The 21,211-nt window shown below is 37.1% G+C and overlaps 1 protein-coding gene across 3 annotated transcripts in view; it reads left to right on the forward strand.

Annotated features, from left to right (window-relative positions):
* Positions 1-441: 441 nt before the first annotated feature.
* LOC124177482 (PE-PGRS family protein PE_PGRS30) overlaps positions 442-21,211 on the forward strand; it is a 34,649-nt gene continuing 13,879 nt past the window's right edge. For 2 of the 3 annotated variants that reach the window (XM_046559869.1, XM_046559877.1), the window contains exons 1-4: positions 442-638; positions 781-945; positions 3,679-3,940; positions 5,664-6,558. In XM_046559869.1, coding sequence (XP_046415825.1) covers positions 3,706-3,940; positions 5,664-6,558 — 1,130 coding nt within the window. In that variant the 5' untranslated portion in view covers positions 442-638; positions 781-945; positions 3,679-3,705. The remainder of the gene's footprint in view (positions 639-780; positions 946-3,678; positions 3,941-5,663; positions 6,559-21,211) is intronic. The other variant, XM_046559885.1, reaches the window with a different exon arrangement.

The raw sequence follows: 21,211 nt of genomic DNA on the forward strand, positions 1-21,211 counted from the left end.
ACTGATGTAAGTCTAACTGTACTTACGTGATCGAGTCCAGTGTCTAGCATCTGGAAATTTTCGCGAAGTACCGTATCAACGTCACATTTAACTCAATATTTTTCTCAAAAGAATGTCGATTCGTCAGATCAACTCTACATTGCTGAGATTTGGTCATTCATTAATAGGTAAAAAAACCTTACTTTAATACCTTATAAGAGAATGCCCTATTTTCCGGTTCTATCTGGTTAGCGCGAATGAACCATCATTGTCCAATACAAGTATTTCAATACTATCGGTAATTGCTGACGTGTGTCTAACTGTACTCGCGCGCTTATTTCTATTGTCTAGCATTTGAGAATTTTTGTTGGGGTGCCGTTCGACGTCACATGACGTCACACCATCAACGGAATTCGGAATTTAGTAACTTTTGTTTATTTCATTCCGTTGTTCCGCCAGAGAGAAACTCGTCAATCCGTTGTTGCAATGGAACTGCATCCCTACACACGCAACCGTGTAGGAAACCAAGTTCACGAAACTCTGCGTACCCTCTGCCATGTACCTACGCGTTGGCGTTGACTATTGTTATTGCAAGGCAGAAAATAGAACGTGAAATAAAATTACCATTTGTGTACTTCCAGCATACTCAAAGGGACTATGTATGTATAACGCGATGTAATATTATCCATATAATCACGTCTACGTAATGGACTGTAATTTAATTTAATCTTGCGTTCTACATCACGACGTTTAGTTTCGACAAACATAGTACAACTTGTATATATTACCTGTACCTTCTAGGAGGAAATAGCCGCTAATTAAGACGAGAAAGCAGCAAATAAATTTTACTCAACTACTTGGGATAGTGATGTCAACGTAGTTGATCACTGACGCTCAGTTTGACTGGGGCAAACATAACCTCGATAGTAATTGAACATAAACGTTCTTTGGAGCATATTACACTTCGTAAGTATAGAATCACCATTTACTTTCTGTAACTTTGACTATTCAAAGGACAACTCGTCATGTTTTATTGTTATTAAAACAAATCATGATAGTCGTGGGTATTCCATGTTTATTACGCTGTTTATTCGCATGGACAGTGATTGAAGTGCAATACGACCAGTCATGTAAGAGTTCTGCAATCACTCCGAAGATATATGGCACATTACATACTGTGATTAAACCCTCTGTCAGATTGATGAACATTGGCAAAGTTGCCAATAGGTTTTCATGGCTGTGATATTCGAGTAATAAAAAAACATGACAATTTCTAGAGGCCTGTGCGATGAATTAACATAGGTTAAAAAAAGAATCCTATCTTTCTTGCATGGCTAACGTCATTCCATACAGGGCACTTTATTGTGCAAATACACATTGCATATTTATCAGTGATGGAAATAAAAAACGTACAAGAATGTTCAAACTCATTTCCATGTGATATAAGTTTTGAGGTCATTAATGTGTGATGTGCATAAATAGTACTGATAATTTGTCTTTTAGCTGTTTGATCTCTGTGAATGTTGACTTATGATTAAACCCATAGAGACAAATCGACCTAGAAAATATACATGAAGTTCTGAATATTGATGTACAGGATGACCTAGGACTGTCACCCAACAGGCTACTGATGTGTTCCTTGTGAAAGTTTGCTGCTATAAAATTTTTTTTCTTTCACTAGGAAATTTGTCATTTGCGATTAACAGCTGTAAACAAAGATAGTTCTTCATAAATAAAATCTCTGCAAAGTGACCAATCAGTGAATCGTATGAAGTCAAATATATAAATTCTCACTGTCAAATTTGGTCAAGATAGTAAATCGTGTTTATAGTGTGGAAAGTGAATAATTTCTGATGAGTATGTAGTTTGCAGCTTGAGCCAAAGGCGAGTACTGTATTCACACAAATACTGATCTGAATTCGTCAGTACAAGCCTAAGGTGAGTGCTGCAATTGCATGAGTAGTTGTGTGAACGCAGCGTAAGCCAAAGCAAGTGCTGTAATCACACAAGTCAGACATCGCCTATTAGCATATGTAGCATACATTCTTTCTTGCAGCAAGTATGATGGAAAGTGTGATTTGACAAACACCGAAGGTGCTACTGAGCACATATATACTAAGGGTCGGAGTCGAGTCAGATTCGGGTTAGGGTTGTGTTTGCATCGGGTTAGAGTTGTGTTAGCATTGTGAACCACATGTGCAAAAAAAGAGGTTTAAATAATGAGTCCAGAAGCAATAGCACTGATAATTTATTATCAAACAAATTTGCAATAACCTAACTAACCCAACTCAGTCCCAAATACCACTCGACTCTAACTAGAATCTGACTCAACCTGAATTCGATCCCAACTCCAACTAGACTCTGTTTCGACTCCAACTCAACTCTGGCTTGACTCGAACCCTTGGTGTCAACATGCTTACTCATAGCGCGTGCAATTAGGGCTATGTAGCTTACGCTTACACCAATATTGTCTTCCAAATTGTTTGAAAATAGAACACCTTATGCTTACTTCATAGGCTTCAAAAATCAAAATTTTCAAGCACGTGTGGCAAAAAGTTATTTATCTCCTTACTTTTTGTTCATTCATTGATCAGTCTTAACTTATTAATTTATTCATCCCATATGGTAATTTGAGAATTAATTTGTATGGCTCCCAGTTGCAGAATGGATACATTATGTTTTATTCAGGTCTTTATGCTTGAGTGTGTACTAAATTTCTAACAATTTATAAGTTGCGGAATACACATTTCATTCCATGTTTCGTTATGTTCGTTTTACGAACTTTGATCTGGTCATTATAAAAGACTGTCATCTGCATATACATATAACACATTTTCAAGGGGCATAAGTATATTGAGAGATATTCCTACTAAGTCCTGGATTAAGACACCTGGAACTGAATTATCATACACATCTTAAACAAGTAAATGCTGCAAATAAAAATCTTATTGAGAAAATGTAAATTTGAACAACTGGTGAATTTGAAAAATTAACGACGGAGCCAGGAATCGAACCTAGAATCTAGCGATGCTTTACCGGAGACTTACTCCACTAGACCACCTAGCCGCCCTGACTCTGTTGTCATTAATTTCTCTCATAACCAGTGAGTTCAAATTTGTTTTCATGTGCCCGATTTGTATGAGTAAGAATTTCTTCTCTGCATGCACGATGTAAGGAGACTGTAGTGTGTAGATGTTTATGTTTACCCCTTTCAATCCTTCGCTTCCGATGAGAAGCCCGTAAGACAGCAATGCTGTCTAATAAATGAGATGCGGGTGTGCAAATCATTAATCTACGAGAAAATTTTTGTTGAGAAAATGTAAATTTGAACAACTGGTGAATTTGAAAAATTAACGACGGAGCCAGGAATCGAACCTAGAATCTAGCGAAAAAATCTTCTGTTATAAAAAAAAAATCTTATTGTTAAAAAATACATGTTGATGCTTATAACTAAACTAGATAAATTGTCTAATAAAAAATCCATTTCTTTGGAATGTATTCAACTCATTTCGTAACAATTTCCTAATTTCAAGCCTCCGCGAAAAACGATCTATTATTTACAATTCTCTCGCAGGTAACACATGCCTTTTGAGAGTTAAATACTTGCTTGGCCAATTTCTCATAATCAGTTTATAGATCAATCCTCTTTGCAGAAAAGTTGTTCTTATTTTTAAAAAATTTCTACAATTTTCTTTACAGACACAAGACACAGAAATCTGTTACACAATGGCTGCCCGATTATTGAAAGATCCGGCAACCATCAACAGCCGAATATTTGTAGGTCATCTGCAGACAGAAGACATGAATAAACATGAATTGGAGGAGCATTTTCAGAAGTATGGCACTGTTGTTGGTTCCTTAATTAACCGAGGGTTTGGCTTCGTGCAGTTTGAAGATGAACAGTCAGCACTCAAAGCAATACAGAATGAAAATGGAAACATGTTTAAAGGCAGACGAATAGGTAATATACCCTTCAAATCTGACACATTATCTGTATCTTGCATTATCATCCATAGGCATCTTCAATTATCTGTTCTATCATTGAACTTTTCATTTCCACTGTACATGTACTGGAAAAGTCTTCACAAGTGTCGAATGTAGGAGTGAATAAATCGCCACAAACTAATCTTAGGACTCTTGAACCATTAGCAGCCTACACATGGCAAACCACAATGTCTGTGTAATGGGTAGTGGTTACCTTAATTTTTTCAATATTTTCAACTTGATGTTTAGGTTATTATCGATTAAGGCTAATCTCTTAGGCATGAGGTTCCAGGGGTTTACTTTTTTTAATATTTTTTTTTTTTCTTACATGTAACACAGTCATAAAAATTACCATTCTAATGGGGATTTCAATCAAATTTTAATAATACCGCATTTTTCGTTTTTAGAATAACTAAAAAATATGTAGTTAAATATCCCTTTCTGCAAGATTGAGATTATCGCAGTGTGTGTCCTGAAAGACAATTCAGGGTGTCTATTGCTCCTTGAGTATCCTCAAGAAAACAAAAATCACTCCTTAAGTCCTCGAAAAGCCCTGCAATATTTTGATTTGTCCTGGAATAGTTAATATACAATATTTTTTACAGAATACTGCGACATTTCATTTGTAATACACTGCATTGAATATGTTAAATTTTAGCAGACGGACCATTCACTTTAGCAGCAATTCACTCTATATATACACTGCTGTATAAATTTTCTAATTTCTTACCTGACCAATTTATCGTATCCTGAAAAGTTCATGAGCAAACGAAATTAATGTCCTTGAATTTTTCAATTATTTTTCTTGGCGATTCCTGGAACAGTGCTGGGATTGAAATTCTCGATTGCAGTCGACACCCTGAAAATTTTAATCTTCTGCGATGAAATTGTAATGTGCAAAGAACTTTTCACAGCAGTACGCTGGAAATCTGCCAATAATTTATTACACATACACTCTCATTGCAGAAGATTAAAATATTTTTCCGTGACACGTAGTACAATAATATGCACCCCGTAGGAAAGAATATTTGATTATGTCTTCTTTAGTCTTTTCAAAAACTAAATTATTTATTTTTTATTTAATTTTCACCATAGTCTCCGCTTAAATCACAATAAAATTTAAAGAAATCAACTTGAAGTTTCTTAACAGAAATTTTGAATATGCCTGAATGAAGATCACCTTCATATACATTTCATCATTACTACTAAAATTAGCAGGTATACAAAGAAATGTACTTAATTGTATGCAGTTCCCAAAAAAGAAATGTATGAGAAAAGAATTTTGATCCTAAATCCTTGGTTTGAAGTAACCATGTCAAGCATTTAGTGTACATAGTAATAACTAAGAAAATGTAAATTAGTAGTCCGTTTTATGCTGTAGAATGTTATCAACGGTAAATGTAATGAATTGAATCAAAATCTGTTCATCAAGATTCTGTAATTTGAATTCACAAATATTACTAAATCTTAAAAATCATATGAAAAATACATTACAATCTTACCAAGATAATAAAAAACCCTGAGATATTCTGAAATGAGTAATAGCAAAGGTACAAGAGTTTATTCCCAAATATTGCTGGTTTCATCCACAGTCTAGCAATCACGTAATTGAAAATTACAAAATCATTTTTATGAATGAAGATATTATTAATTTTTCCTCTTTTTGTTTTTGTGATAATTATAGTTTCTTTTACATCCAGATGTCCGACCTGCTAAAAAGGATGGCCAGACCGCGAGTAGTGGTATTACCACAGGAGGGGGAGGACCTGGCAATGTAGGGGTTGTTGGAACATCCAGTGGCGGAGGGGGATCTGATATCCAGGGTAACTTTCCACCACTGCAACCAGGAGGCAACAATTCTTTTGGAAATAACCAATTCGGAAGCCCCAACGATTCGTTTGTAAGTGGAAATCAAGGCTTCAATAGTGGGCAGAATCAGAATTTTGCTAATGATCAATTTGGAGGGGGTAATCTAAGCCGAAACAACACCAATGAACAGTTTCCAGGATCTAATCAAAATTCCTTTGGTGTAAACCCCTCTCGGGGGCCTGGAAACGACCAGTTTGGGGGGAACCAAACAGGAAACCAAGTTCGGGGGGCCGTAAATGATCAATTTGGCAACATGAATCAAAATCGTGGGCCAGTCAACCAAAATCGTGCAGGTAGTGGTGACCAATTTGCGGCTGAGAACCAAAATCGGAGCAGCGGAGAACAATTTGCTACTGGTCATCAGAATCGAGGTTCGGGAAATCAGAATCGGGGTGCGGGAAGTGACCAATTCGGAGCTGGTAGTGCTGGGAACCAAAACCAGAATCGAGGAGTAGGCAACATGTTCGGTGGTAATAACCAAAGTAATCAGGCAGAAAATCAAGGCCAAGGTAGAAGACCGAGAGGGAATAGAGGTGGTAAAAACAGAAATAAAAACAGAGACAGTGGTGGTGGTGGAATCGGAGGTGGGGGAGGTGGCCTCGGAGTTGGTGTTACAACCAGTGGTGGTGGAGGTGTGAATTTCAGAGATCGGAGTCCATTAAGTAGAGGAAGCCATAATGAAGACAAAACAGGGCGTGATTGGGATCGAGGCAAACAGGGAGACAGGTATGTTATTGCACAGAATTTGATTTCTCACATTGCATAAGTTGTACGCTAGTAAAACAATATTTATTACTCGTCCTTGGTAATGAAGGTAGGTACAATACGGGTCTAAATACTAAGTTTACTAATGCATAATTAGGAAAATATGCAGGTATTTTTCAGTCAAAAGTACAGGTACTACACTCTTGGAGTGATTTTCTTAAACTGTTATATGAAATGGCGAGTCTTTCGATTCACATCGTATAAGTTTGAGGCGATCTTATTTGAATTCATTTCTTTTATCCTTTCACGCCAGAGTCGGGTATTTAATTTTTGTGTGCATCTGACGTATTTTTTTACAGTTTAAATGCTTTCATAGCAAATTGTAGTCCGTGCTTAATACAAGTATTTTTCAATTAAATATTCTTTGATCTTTTGTGAATTAGAAATCAATTGGCAGATTTTTACAACATTTCCAGTCCTGTTTCTGCTATAAAGTCGCGTTAACCGAAATATTTCGTTCATGCAAATTGAATTAAAACAGATATTGCCTTCTTTTAGAGTTCTGATGGCTGAATCCATCTCAAATCATGCAGGCTAGTGGAGGTCATATTACATAATAACTGAAGTATGTTCTTCCTCGCCCAAAATAGGCAGACACGTATATTTTATTATTATCTATATCAATTTTTCACGTCCGATAGCGATTTCTTATGATTATATGGTAAATATCGGTTTTTTCTGATTTTTAATATATAATTTCCGAAAAATAACCGTCAATTTCGCAATTTTTGAGATTTTCTAAAAAGTCTTATTTTGAAATCGCAAAACTTCATACTCCGTCGAATCAGATATGAAAATCCGAAATATTGGTAAAATTGCAAAAAATATAGTGATTTGAAAAAACAAAAACAAAAAGTATTTCATCTGAAAAAATCCAGTTTCGATTTTTTTGAAAATTTTTATGTTTTGGTAGAGAGTATACACTATATATCCTATAAACGGCAAAATCGATTTAATATTATTTGTCGAGATATTGATTTTTTTACTTATTTTGATTTGGCAGTCATATTTACATGGTTAGATACGCTCCGGAATAGTGTGAAGAATAAAAAGGCCTCCATTGAATATAATTCAATTCTTCATTTCCCTGCATATGCGAATTCCTGCAAAAATAATGTAATATCAGTTTTTGTATTTCGTAGAAGCATTTTTCAATCGATTTGCTATTTGGGATCGTATGTTAAATTTATTTTTCATGCCGACTATCTTTGAGCAACACAAGAGGCTTACAATTGATTTATACAATTATTTTATTTTATCATTCTTTCCGATTCTGAAAAATGAAACATTGGTTTTTGTTTTTTTCATATTCATAATTGATATGATTATCAAGACACAAATATATGTCCGCTTATTTTGGGCGAGGAAGAACATACTTCAGTTCCGAGCAATTATGGAAGATGACCTCTGCTGGCCTGTATGATTTGAGATGGATTCAGCCTGATATATAACACGTATTTTTACAGAAAATCAGTAATTAAACTTCTAATTTCCCTGACGCACACTTTAAATTTTAAGTTTACTTTTGTAATGGTCAACTGTTACTGTATTTGTATGTCAAATCCTGCAAAATACTGTACATTTTTTTTCACTGATATTCGCGTAAGAGGCGGGAAGAGAGTCAAATGGGAAGCAGAATGACAAGAAATATTTTTTGCAAATTACTCGTCAATACTCTTAGAACTCAACTTATTGAACATAAATATTGTACTCCTCTGCATGTAACCTCTCTGCCAATCACGTAATAATAGTAGTAAGACTCAACGATCAAGCATATAGTGATAATGTTACCGATTGATAAATCCACCTTTTGATTTAATGACATCTATTACATCATAAAAACATGTTTGAAAATATCACAGCATAAATTGAATCTTTCACATTACTACTGTTACCATTAAAGTAGGTTTGTCATTAAAATCGTATCAATTCATTGCAGAAAAAATTCAAGAAGTCATTTTCAAGATAATTTGACAACTGATGTAATTTAAAATTTGCATATCAATTGGAATATCCAGTTTGAACAACCATTGGCACTCCATATATACAACAGTCACAATTGTACCGTCAACTAGACTTGTTGAGTAATTGATTCGTGGCTAGCGTTCGTCAGCTCAAGTATTTTGGCAATGCTTCGCTATCGCTATCTCGCACCTTGATAACTAATTTTCAAACTATAAAACGGTCATCACTTGCATGGAGTATAATTGCATGTAAGTTTATAATAGCGATATGATTATAAAAATTTTCTATCATTTTTGCAAAACACTATTGGCGTTTCGAATGGCGCAAAGTCTGAAGCACCATTATACTCGTATACTTTTTTGCGATTACAAACAGCAAAAAAGTATGCTCAAAATGTTTAAACTAAATGTAGGTAGACTGTGAGCTTTTATTTATTTTCACTGGTCATTTCCAATAACCTCCATTTCATCCGTAGGGAGTAGGTGAAAAACCAATCAAAATGTTCTACCACATTAGTCTTATTGGGGGGTGATGAGTTGTGCTTGACATACTGATATGCGTTTATAGGTATTTTCTATGATAAGCGTTAGTAAAAACCAAATCGATATTGCATCGAGCCTTCAAAATGCCGAGAAATCGGCGGAGACATGTTTCGCCCATTCTCAACCTCTTAGAAATCAAATTTCAAAAAATGCTCGAACACATTTTTAGATATTCAAATAAGTTACCGCTATAAGCAACAACTTAATCGATCTCGCTGACTAGACTGAAGAGATATCGAGAAATACATGAAAAACACGCTTTACCCGTTTTCATCTCCGGGGAAGTGGAATATCAAAAAAAAAAATAAAAAATAATATTTGTGGCTGCTCACGTGATGAAAGAAAGATGCTCGATAAATTTCATGTTCCTAAGTCCAAACGTTTGGCCCGAACGTTAATAAGTCACTCAGAATTTCTTATTTTATATATATAGAAATCACGTTTAAACCGTAATTTAAAAAAAAATCATAAAGGCTAATCGCATAAAGTCGTATCGGCATTGGATTTTTTTTTTATCCTTTGGTTCGAGTGTAAAAAATAATGAATAGCAGATTTTTCATCCTGAAACAAACGTAGTAGAAAGTGGTAGCTACACCTTGTCTATTTGAGTTAGGCATAACTTACGTCACAGAACATATATACATATATATTGTAACGTGTGCGGTTTTCTTGAGGCATGTACCTGTGAGAAAACTCCGTTATTGTGTAATTCTTTTGCCTCAACCCCTAGAATTAAAGTAAATATGGATAATATAAAGGAACTCTTCTGATGGGCAAACAGAAGGATCGGTCTTTCCGACCCAAAAACACCCTGAATCAATTGGTTATACGGACTTAAGTGTTTCCAAAGCCGCCTTGGTTTATGAACAAGCACCTCCCTCCTGTGCTCCCTCACGTAAGACAAGAGCTGTGTCGCTTTTGCTACCGATCGGAGACAAGAGAGCGATGTGTATGTCATCTGTTCGGAGATGCGGGTTTCCCGGTGCTCCCTTCTGACCGCGAACTCGGAGTAAACAGAGTCGCCTTCCTACTTCTAGCCTTGGTGTTACAAGCAATATGATGCTTTGTATAATGTATGCATGTATGTGTGTGAGTGTGTCATAGAGGTATAAGAATGAGCTGAGGAATGAGGAGGTCAGTCGTGATATGAGTGTCGTCATAGTAGTTACTCTTGTATCACACGACTCTGTATATAGTTCGATTTCAATGGCACCTTGAATACACCCAAATCAAGTTCAGTTTGTGTATTCATTTTCTACTCCTCCACCCTTGGTCGTAGCTACATTAGTTGCAACACTTGGCTTGATGACCCAAACACAACACCGATCCTGCAGACCAGGGACAACCTTGGCTGCCTGTCGGTTTTTTTACGGAAGGTGTAATTCTGAATAAAAAAAACCGTGTAGGACAGAGAAACAAACGCGTTGTACAAACTTTTGATAATCAACCAAAGTAAGTTTTAATTAAAATAAACCATTCAAAACAACAAAAGAAATGATACAGCGTTGCGCTATGCGCTCAAACTAACTGAATCCTTAAAATCAACAATGAAAAATAACAAAAACAAAATATTATTGCAATAATTTATAGGTTTCGCTTCAAATCGTTTCCATGGTTCAAATTTTTTTACTTTGCTTTATGCTCAAATTTCTATTTCCCTAGACATCCCGTGCTTTCGTGGATTCTATACTTTATCAAAATTTTCTAAGTTGAAATAAGCGTTTTGCTTAAATCTCTATCGTATAAATTACTGAAGCTAAATTCGATAGTACCCTCCAGACGAGAAACACTTCGTTACAAGACTTAGGTGAGTCAGTTCGGTTCTTTGCCAGTCAACTGCTTCTTAACAGAGTTGATAACAAGTGAGTCAGTTCGGCGCTATGCCGGTCAACTGCTCTTTTACAAAATCTACTCCTGAATTGTGAGTTAGTTCGGCGCTGTGCTGGTCAATTGCTGAAGATGCTCTCCGCGGTTCTTCTATTTATACTCGTCGTGATCGCTCATCACGCTACATCGTCGTCGTCTCTTCCTTATCCATGACCTTGCCGGTGGATCATCGAGTTAGTATGTGTCTGTTATTGTTGTGATCTGTCGTATGTACGGCCATAGCTGATGTCGGAGGTGACCTCGACCAGCTGTCAGTTACAATACGAGTATAGCATATGTATTGTAATGCGTTCGACCGTCCAGTCAGTGGATCGAGCGATTAACAACACAGCTGACCATTCCGACGCACTAACATCAATTCAAAAAACTCTTTTTGCCCCTTTTTGGTTCTATTGCAACTCCAGCTGCAGTGATAATTCAAGTAAATAGAGGAAAACAAAAAGAAGATCAGTGTTTGTCAGCCTATAGCAGCAGACTGGTGACCACGTTGATGTCTCGTTGGAAATCCATGACTTGAGCGGATAGCTGTAATTACAGTGCTAGCATATTGTATTCAACGTGAGCCGCGATTACAGCAACTTGCGTTCACTACCGACATAAATTCACGAAGTGTGTTGCTGCAAGAACTAACGGCTAGTGCATATCGAAAAAGATTTGCTACTTCTATCGCCAACGACGAGGGTGACAAATTTACTGCTAATAAGAGACCGAGAACGATTTCTTTCGTTTGTAATAAAATGGCTCACAAATGTCATGATTGTCGGCATCGTAAGAAAAAAAAAGACGACAGCAGGAGCAAAAATAAAACTAGCAATTCCTCAGGGAAGAAGAAGACTGTCACCTGTTTTAAATAAGAGCGGTCATATTACTTCTCGATTTCAAAACAAAGACAAAAGCAACGCAGCCGGCGGACCATCGAAGCAGGCTGTAGAGTATGAAGCTGATCTCTATCTGCACGATTGAATCTGTCACTGCACAATTAGTGCAATGTGGTGAGAAGTATCTGTTTTGTTTTAATTCTCGTGCCGAATGCTCTCTGATAAAAGAATCGATAGCCAATAAATTTTCTGACAAATGTATTCAATGCTGGTGACTCTTCTTGGTGTTGGAAGGTCTCTTATCGTAAGTAACTTACAGATTTTGTCCTAAGTGACTATTGACGAGTACGCCATAAGGATTCTTTCGCATGTCGTACCAGACGACTGCCTTAGTCATGATATCTTGAATGCTCGCGATTTGATTGCGCAGAGTTTCACAGCTGAAGTGTCGCAAGATAATTTTTGTTTAAGAAAAACAAAATATGTCAAGATATGTCAAGTTGGCGATAGGGTTGACAATTTTGATGAAATTGATACTGATGTAGCTGGTACGGACAGATTGAACTTCGTCAAGTTATCAAACGAATTCGTTTCATCGTTTGTTACGGGATCGCCTACAGGATGTATTAGTACAGGCGAATTGGAGATAAAACGGATACAACCCAATCGCACTGCCCAACGAAGTTTCGAAGACCGTGCCGTCTTCGCCCAGATGAAAGGTTGTGCGTAATAAAATTGAAGAACTTTTATCAGCCGGTACAATAAAACCTTTTACTTTTACTTTTGGTTAAAAAGACAAATGGCTCTGATCGGTTATGCGTGGATTATCGCGAGCTCAGTAGCGATACCGTAGCCGATAGGTATCCATTATCGCTCATAAATGACCAGATACAATGGTCGAGTGGAGTAAAATATTTTACAACTTTTTGGACATGGCATCTGCTTGTCATCAGTTACCTGTTCACGAGAATTCGATTGAACCCCGAATAGTAAATTTGAGTATCTGACTATGCCTTTTGGTTTACGGAATGCACCTTTTGATTTTCAAAAGGCAATAAATAAGACACTTGGGAAACTTGTAAACACTTTTGCGGTGTGCTAAGTAACTGACATGATGATTCCAGTTAATTATGTGTAACAGTAGCTGGAAAGATTTACAATTAGAATGCTTCTAAATAAATTCTGTGTAGCAGGAATACTTGGGATATGAGGTCTCAGCTCGTGACATACGAGCTAACCCACGAAAATTGAAAGCGTTGACGGATTTTTCGTCGCCAGAAACAGTTACAAAACTTTGACAATTTGTTCGAAAATTTTCACAAATCACTGCTGTACTATATCGATTAACCACCGGGAAAGGTAAGATAGAGTGGAAACCACAACATGAGCAGGTTCGACTTGATTCCCTAACATGCCAAAGTATGTTCGCAAGTTTGCTGAAAATTGCATAACTTGCAAGCTGTCGAAATCTCGTTCCGGCAAAATACAAATCGAGATTTATTGGATCCGACAAGTCAGTCTCCCATGGCATACTATTTATATTGATACTACTGATTAACTAAATGTGAAAAATAATTTGAGCGAATATGTTTCTGTATTCATTGATTTGTTTACTAAGTTCGTACTCTTGCGGCATACGCTACGCATGGATACTTGCAGCGCAATGACGACTTTGCAAGAGTGCGTTAGTTTATTTGGTGCTCCATCTCGAATTATTGCGGATCAAGCTAGATGTTTCGCAAAGAATGATTTTCGAGAGTTTTGTAAGATACATGGTATCGAACTGCACCTGGTTGCTACAGGAACGAGTCGTGCTAACGGTGAGGTCGAACGTGTTGTGAGTACTATTGAAAATATGCCAACAACAATGATACTGAATGATGAAAAGTCGGGGCGAAAATCCGATGAAATACCGCTGTCGTTGAACCGTACAGTAAGTCTTACCACTAAACATAGTCCGATAGAACTACTGATTGGTAGGGTTGCAAGACCCCTTTCTTTATCGGTTATCGACGACCAAGAGGAGAAAAAAGTGGATATTTTTGAATTCAAAGAGTAGGCGACCACTTCTGTTGATAAAAATGCTTTAAAAGATGAAGAATTATTCGATAGTGGTTAATCCAAAGTTCGTAGATTCTCAGTTGGAGACTACGTTCTCATAGCGTATCATGAGTGGAATCAAACTAATTGTAAGCTAGATGCTAGGTTTCAAGGGCCATACAAAGTGGTTGACGTTTTAATTCATGATCAGTATTGTTTGTACGCCATAAAGGGCAACGGAACCGACAAGTATGCACCTGAACGTTTGCGGATGATGCCTGGTAGTAATGTTCCCATGGAGCTTGATTCTTGTAATACTCGTAGTGGTAATGAACAGTCACAAGGCGCCGATGTTAGCAGTGATAACAGTGAGTTACAAGTTTGGTTTACCAGTGAGTATACACGAGCCATGCATCTGCTTATTAATCGCAAATCACAAAGATCCTACCTCACTTATGTAGTCAGAGATGATGCGATGTAATAGCGACGATAGCTCTGCTTGGCCCAGAGAGCTAAGGACCATATGGTTAATCAAAAAGTCAATGTCGGTTGACTTGTGCATTGGTTATAGTACCAATAGGACCACTTGGATGGTTAATTATTGTAGTCATATGGTTGACTACTGAGTTATCTGGTCGACTATTGTGTGTTTTGGTTAAGATAACAACTGTGATGCACAGAGGTACATAAATACTGCTCAACCACTGGTTATCTGGATAAATCTGACAATTCTGTAATTTATTTGATCACAATCGTATTGTTGTAGTTTTGGGAGCAGCAGTAGAGCGCTGAGGTATGACACATATGGAAACCCGGCACTTAGTAGTTACGTTGTTCAGTCAGAACGAGGGAGCACAGAATGAACTAAAGTTTCCTTCGCAGATAAAATATGATCACGAGGGCACGTGACAGTCAAGGGGGCGTGTCGGCGCGTGGCGTTTAGTGTGGTGACTAGAAATAATCCGCATGATGCCCCGTAATATAAACTTGAATGAACGACAACGATAACGACAACAACGTAATTTCGAACAGAAGTTAACGTACAAATCTGGAGTACTCGTGCAACACTTCTTTAGGACCCGATACTCTTCTGTAAAATCGAGCTGCCCAATGGCATCTTATTGTTGCATATGATTTAATAAAAATTTCAGTATGTTCCGGCGAACATAATCTCAGTGAAGGACCACTGTTAAATATCCCATAAAGGATTTGCGCGACGTTCTTAACAAGCATGTGATCTAAATTGAAAATGTTGAATGCTTATTCCCAAACTCGTATCGATTCGAAAACAACTTTTTGGCAATGATGCAATTGACAATTTTTGTAAGTTTTCAACAATGTCAAAATTTGGTGTTCGTCAAGTGTACTCATTTGAGAATCCGGATTGATAAGCAGTGCCCTACAGTCAGAGTTGTTGTGTTTGAGAAATCTTTTGCATAGGTAGCTACCTAAATAGTAAATAGCACAGTCCTTGCCAAATTTATCAACATCATCTTTCTCGCAGACTTTACTACACTAGGACCTCGATTATTGCAACCGCGTGGGATCGGAAACGCGGCACACTTGCAGAAATCGAAGATGCGCAAGCCCCGCCCATGCTTACAATGCGCACATAGTCGCTAACAGTGCCGTACTAAGTTCGGGTTTCACGATTAGCGCCTTCTTGCATATATATATATACGAATATATATATATATGGGGATTTCCATACGAAATGTGCAATTCATTGTCCACACTCCTTCCGATTTGTCTCAAACTTGGTCTAGTCAATTAATGGGTTGTAAAAAAAAAATTCCCCTAAATAATAAAAATTCTACCTTTTACAAGTTGTAAGTTACACCAAATCCAAAATTTGTAATTATTTTTTTCACATCGCTGTAGCTCCCAAACTGTACGTCCAGGCCAAAAAGTCAAGTAGGACAAAAGTTGTGTAATTTTATGTACTTTTCGATGGTTTTGAGGGATAAAGTCTATTTCGATGTCCAGGTAAAAAAAATCTGAAAAACGTGATTTTAAGCTCGTTCCCCAACTTTTTTTCGGCTCAAAGTTTCATCATAAAATGCGGCTATTTTTTCCGCAAATTTTCGTCAAAAAAAAGTCACGAAACTCAATTGGTTAAAAAGATATGGAAGTTTTTACAGTAAAATAATTGATTCATCTAATAAAAACGAATGACTTTCCAATGCTTTAATTCCAGTTACTTGAGATACATTTAATTTCAAACTTTAATCACAATGAGTATGTAAAATTTAGGTACGGTAGGATGTAGGATAAGGGCCCGATATAATGAATTCTATGAGTATTTTTCTCGACGCTTTGTCTAAATTTTTTGGGTGGACGGTCTTCAACTAGGGGACTTAGTCCATTCAATATATCACTATCACATTTAGGTGAATTGCAATATAATACAGGTAGTATCTGCGGTAACTGGCGATGTCATACATTTTCGTATTCTCGGGCAGTTTATTCCACACCTCTTTGTAGAGTTTGAAGCGAACGTAAATTCTTTTAGTGAAAATGCAATGTCTTCCGACCTCATTACTCTTAAACCATGTAATTTATTGTACAGGTGGAGTGATTTCTCTAGACAACCGATGCACTCCTTCAAACACCACTTCTGCAGCCACGAGATGTTTTCGAAGACGCAGTTGTATGCTAGGATGTATTCAGGGCTGTCGTCATACCAATACGCCACTCCTTATTATTATTATTATTATTTTTTTTTTGATTTTTCCCAATGGAATGCATCCGTGGTTTAAGTCGCGGCAGTGCGCTACTTCTATATGTTTCAATTTTCCCAATGCAGGGGGCAGGATGTGCAAATCTTCCATATTAATGACCAGTTTTGTATCATTGAGGATCTTTGTCAGCCATGCTTTCTTTTCCTCCCATTAGACGTATGCATAAGACGCATTTCTCACGATTTTTCGTTTAATCTGTACATTTCGGTGAGATTTGTTGCCAGCATTCCATGGTATTCCGTGGTAATTACGTGTCAACCAAGCGTTAGTAACTCTATATCTAATCTATAAGCTAGCCAAAATTAAATCCCAAATATTCAAACTTTTCCATTTCAAATTTACATTCACTAATACTCACAGTTAGTCCGGCTTCTTTCAATGGTTGCAAATGAGTTTCTAACTTATTCATTAACGCGTTCCAAGAAGATGCAAATAAAAACATGTCATCAAAGTAACTGATAGCTATTTTATTGTCATGTGATCCAAAAACTTGTTTCATTAGTTTGGCAAAGTAAAATGAGCCGTTGATTAGTCCGAACATGACTCGTTGAAATTCACCCGTTTCATCAGGGGTGATGAAAGCTGTTTTCTGTTTGGCATCTTCCTTTAATGGGATGTGTGAGTATCCGTGTACTAAATCTAAAATAGTAAATACAGTTGCTCTATATAATACTTCAAGACCCTCATCCAGGTTTGTTAAGGGATAATGAATACGTAGGGTATTGGCATTTGATCGTCGGTAATCGATAGCTAGTCGGTAATTTCCGATCTTCTTTTTGGCAAGTAAGAATGCACTCGCATATGGTGAAGTGGTATCCCTAATAATTCCTGCCATTTTCCACTCGCCAATTATCTTTTTTACAATTTCACGGTCTGTCATACCGGTTTTATATGGTCTGGAATAAACAGGGGTACTTTCGGGTTTTAACTGAATATCCATTTCTACCAACGATGTACATCCTAACTCGGTAAGATCTTTAGCAAATTTTACAAATTCGATATTTGTGTAACAGCTAAACTAATTCGTTTCGTTCAGACATAGCTATTCTTAGGTCTATTGTTAATTCGTTTAAACGGACTGATTCAACCCGTGGGACTGCCGCTGCATACTCTCAATTTTCACAATAGAAGCGCCTATCTTACTGTCCATTTTTACAGCAATTCTTTCTTCCCCCAAAGTTATAATCGGTAATGTAATTTCAGTACTTTTAATTTTCGCTTCAATAAATTGAATTGTTCCAGACCCGAGTATTACATTCTTTTCTATGTTACACTGGTCGTTATTTTGACTCGACACCGCGATTGGATAAATTGCTGGTTCGTCCTTGCGTTCTTGGAAATAAAGTTGATCTCTCAGTTTGAAATAAATTATGTGCGGTAGCTCGGTAAAATTGCGCCCTAGTATTACATCGTAATGTTGAAAATCGTCCAGTACGATTCTAAACGTTACTCCGTGAGCTGATGCATCATCAACCACAACCTTTACTATGATTACTCTGCAAGATTTGACGACATTTCCAACTTTCCCAAATCCTCTTAACTCACTTGGTTGTCTAATCACATTAAACCCTGCATTTATAACTGCTGATGCTTTTATACTGCAATCCGAACTGCCTGTATCTATCAAAGCTTTGAGACTACACTCATTTACATAAACATATTTAACATATTTATTAATACTACTTTCATTCGACTCACATTCAACATTCTTAACCTCATCTGTCAACATAGGTTTCGGTTTCGTGCAATTTTTTGCAATATGCCCATTCTTTCCACACGCATAATACTTAACAGATGATTTATTACAATTTTTGGCAAATGCTCTATACCGTCACAGTTATAACACAATCGTTGATTTTCGCTAGCAGTTTGCCTTGGACCCTTCCTTGCGGCATGCTGTTTCTGGTGACTTGACGTAGACACTTGTATTCGGTTTGCTTTCCTTCACTACTCCTCCTATCTCGGCTGATCCTGGCGTAGCTGCTACTCAGGCGGCCTTCGTTAAGGGGTTAGGTGGGTTTCAAAAGCTCAAAATAGGTACATTTTTATGAATTTTTTTTTACTTAATCAACAGAATATTTCATTCCATCAATTTAACACATAAAAGATACATATTTTATAAGTAGTTTGTGAAATTTTCATTGAAAAATATTGAAAATTAAGGCGTGGACACGTCGTCTGCTATGACCCCACAAAAAAAAGTACTCTCGGCGTAGTCAGGATAACTCATGACAGATTCATCTGAAATGCAAAAACCAAAAATTTTCTGTTAGTAGATGTTTAAAACTCGTACTTGGACGAAGGAAAAAAAAAAAAAAAAAAAATTACATTTTTGGCGGCGTTGAAAACAAAAAACCCTTATTTTGAGTAAAATTTGCACCCTTCATGGCCTTGAAAAATTACTTGGCATAGAAAAAAAAAAAATTCCTTCGTTCAAGTACGAGATAATGTTATTTTGAAGAAGTGTGCAAAATTTGAAAGAGATCGGTTCATAAGTTTTCGAGAAATCGTGACTACCGATTTCAAAAATGTAGTTTCGAGAAAAACGCGATTGAAGATTTACATTCAAATAACATGTAAATAATCGTACTTACACCGTATAATGATGCAAACCCATGTTTTTTCCACGTGCCATCACCTGACACGGTAACATCTGTCGTATCTTCAACATTATTTTCATCACACGTTAATTTTTTTCTTAATTTGCAGCAGACAACAAAATTGATTCGGCAACAGTTATGACGCACTTATGTATTTTATCAACATAAAAATTGTACGTTGATGCATTCGAGAATGAGGAACTTATATCCATCAAACCACAGAATTCTTTACATCCGGCAAGTCGTAAGCCTAGTATTCGCATCACAAAAATAAAAGAACAATAACTAAGCAACTGCCTCGATATATCTGCCTCCATATACCTGCGTCACGCCTGGTTATAGCCTGATGGGTGAAACATCCAAAGGCTATATCTCGTAGAATATGACTCGGATCGTTTTGAAATTTTAAAGGAATATTCTCAACATATTCAATTATAAGATAAGCAAAAAAAAAAAAAAATTCGATTTTTTGAAATTTTGAAACCCACCTAACCCCTTAATGCTGCTCTGCGTTTTCTGTCTAAAGTGATTCGTTCATATTCCACGATGCTTTGTAACAGTGCATCTTCATCGCATGTTTCCGTCGTGAGAATAAAATCGCTGAAGTCTCTTGACCACAAGCTACTGCAACTTAATTTTTAATCTCTACAAACGATAGCTCCAGTGCTCAACATCGTCGTAGCTTATCAAGAAAATTCAGACGTGTGTCTTCTTTAGAATTTTGTACTCGTTCAGTCATTTCCTGCCATTCCTTAATCATTGATTTCCCGTGCAAAAACTTTTCAGTAAATGCAGCTTAAAAATTCGTCCAGTCGATAATGGTATCTACGCGGCTGAGGTACCAATTCTTCGCGGCTTTCGCTAAATGATTTTTGCGGTTTCAAGGACTATAGCGCATGTTCATCGAAGTAGTGTCGCTGTCGCTTCTAACTGTTTCATCCATGCTTGTGCATCAATTGGGGTTTCGGTCCCTTGGAAATGTCTGTGCTTGACAAATTAGGCATTATATTATAGTGCATAGTTTCTTGTGTTCCTCTTCGTTCATTACGAACTTCTGCTAGAATCTTCGTATTTTGTAACATGGTAGCCATTGCCGCCAGCACTTGACTCAACTCGCTGTTGCTCACAGGGGTTTGACGTTCCGCGAGTGTTTGCGCTCCTGTCGGTATTGATGAAGCCTATTGCATGATTGTGCCTGCTGGCACTGTCGGTAAGGACGTTAGGTGATTATTATCCTTTTACGCTCACGGTTGCCGTGGTGCTGCGCACTCTCTACCGAGCGCTCTCTGCGTGAACTGGTCGAAATCTGATTCGTCAGGCATCTTCTTTTCGAAATTCTAAATTAACGGTCAACGCGGTTATTCGGACGCCATCTTTATCATGTTTTCTAGGCACTTCTATGTATTTTGTTTCACGTACTTTCTTGATTTTTCTTTTTACTTCTCTGTCTGTAAAATCTGATATACTACTGTTCTCCCTGCTTAATCATTCGTGATCCCACTTCTAATTGTTAGAGAAACGGTGTGTACAGAGAATGGTCTAGCTAGCGGAAGATTATGTCTGTGAGGAAATATTCAATTCAGCCCATGAGTCGGGAGCAAAAACAAATTATATATTTCTGTATAATAGTACGTTAACAATATGCCGATAAATTAGGGACGCAAGATTAAATAAATCCATGTGAGATCTACTCGTTCTTCTACTTCTATCACTTGACACACACACATGCTTAGCTCTCTTACGCTTTTCTTACTCTCTTCTTAAGGTCAAAGCACATCAAATTCTAGAAGCCATAACTAGAATGCAGAAGCTATAGCGCATGCGCTGTTACAAACGTCCAGTGAACAGTGCGCATGCGCTATAGTCTCTGCATTATGCTTATGGCGTCTGAATTTTCAACCCACGCAAAAATCCATAGGCATATCAGGTAGCATAACACCAGACCAATGTTGAGCCGATAGATATTAAGCAACACGTAATGATAGCAATTTCGCCGGGAATTGGATTAATATTAACACAAA

Source organism: Neodiprion fabricii, chromosome 1 (assembly GCF_021155785.1).
Source record: "Neodiprion fabricii isolate iyNeoFabr1 chromosome 1, iyNeoFabr1.1, whole genome shotgun sequence".
Classification (NCBI taxonomy): Eukaryota; Metazoa; Arthropoda; class Insecta; order Hymenoptera; family Diprionidae; genus Neodiprion; species Neodiprion fabricii.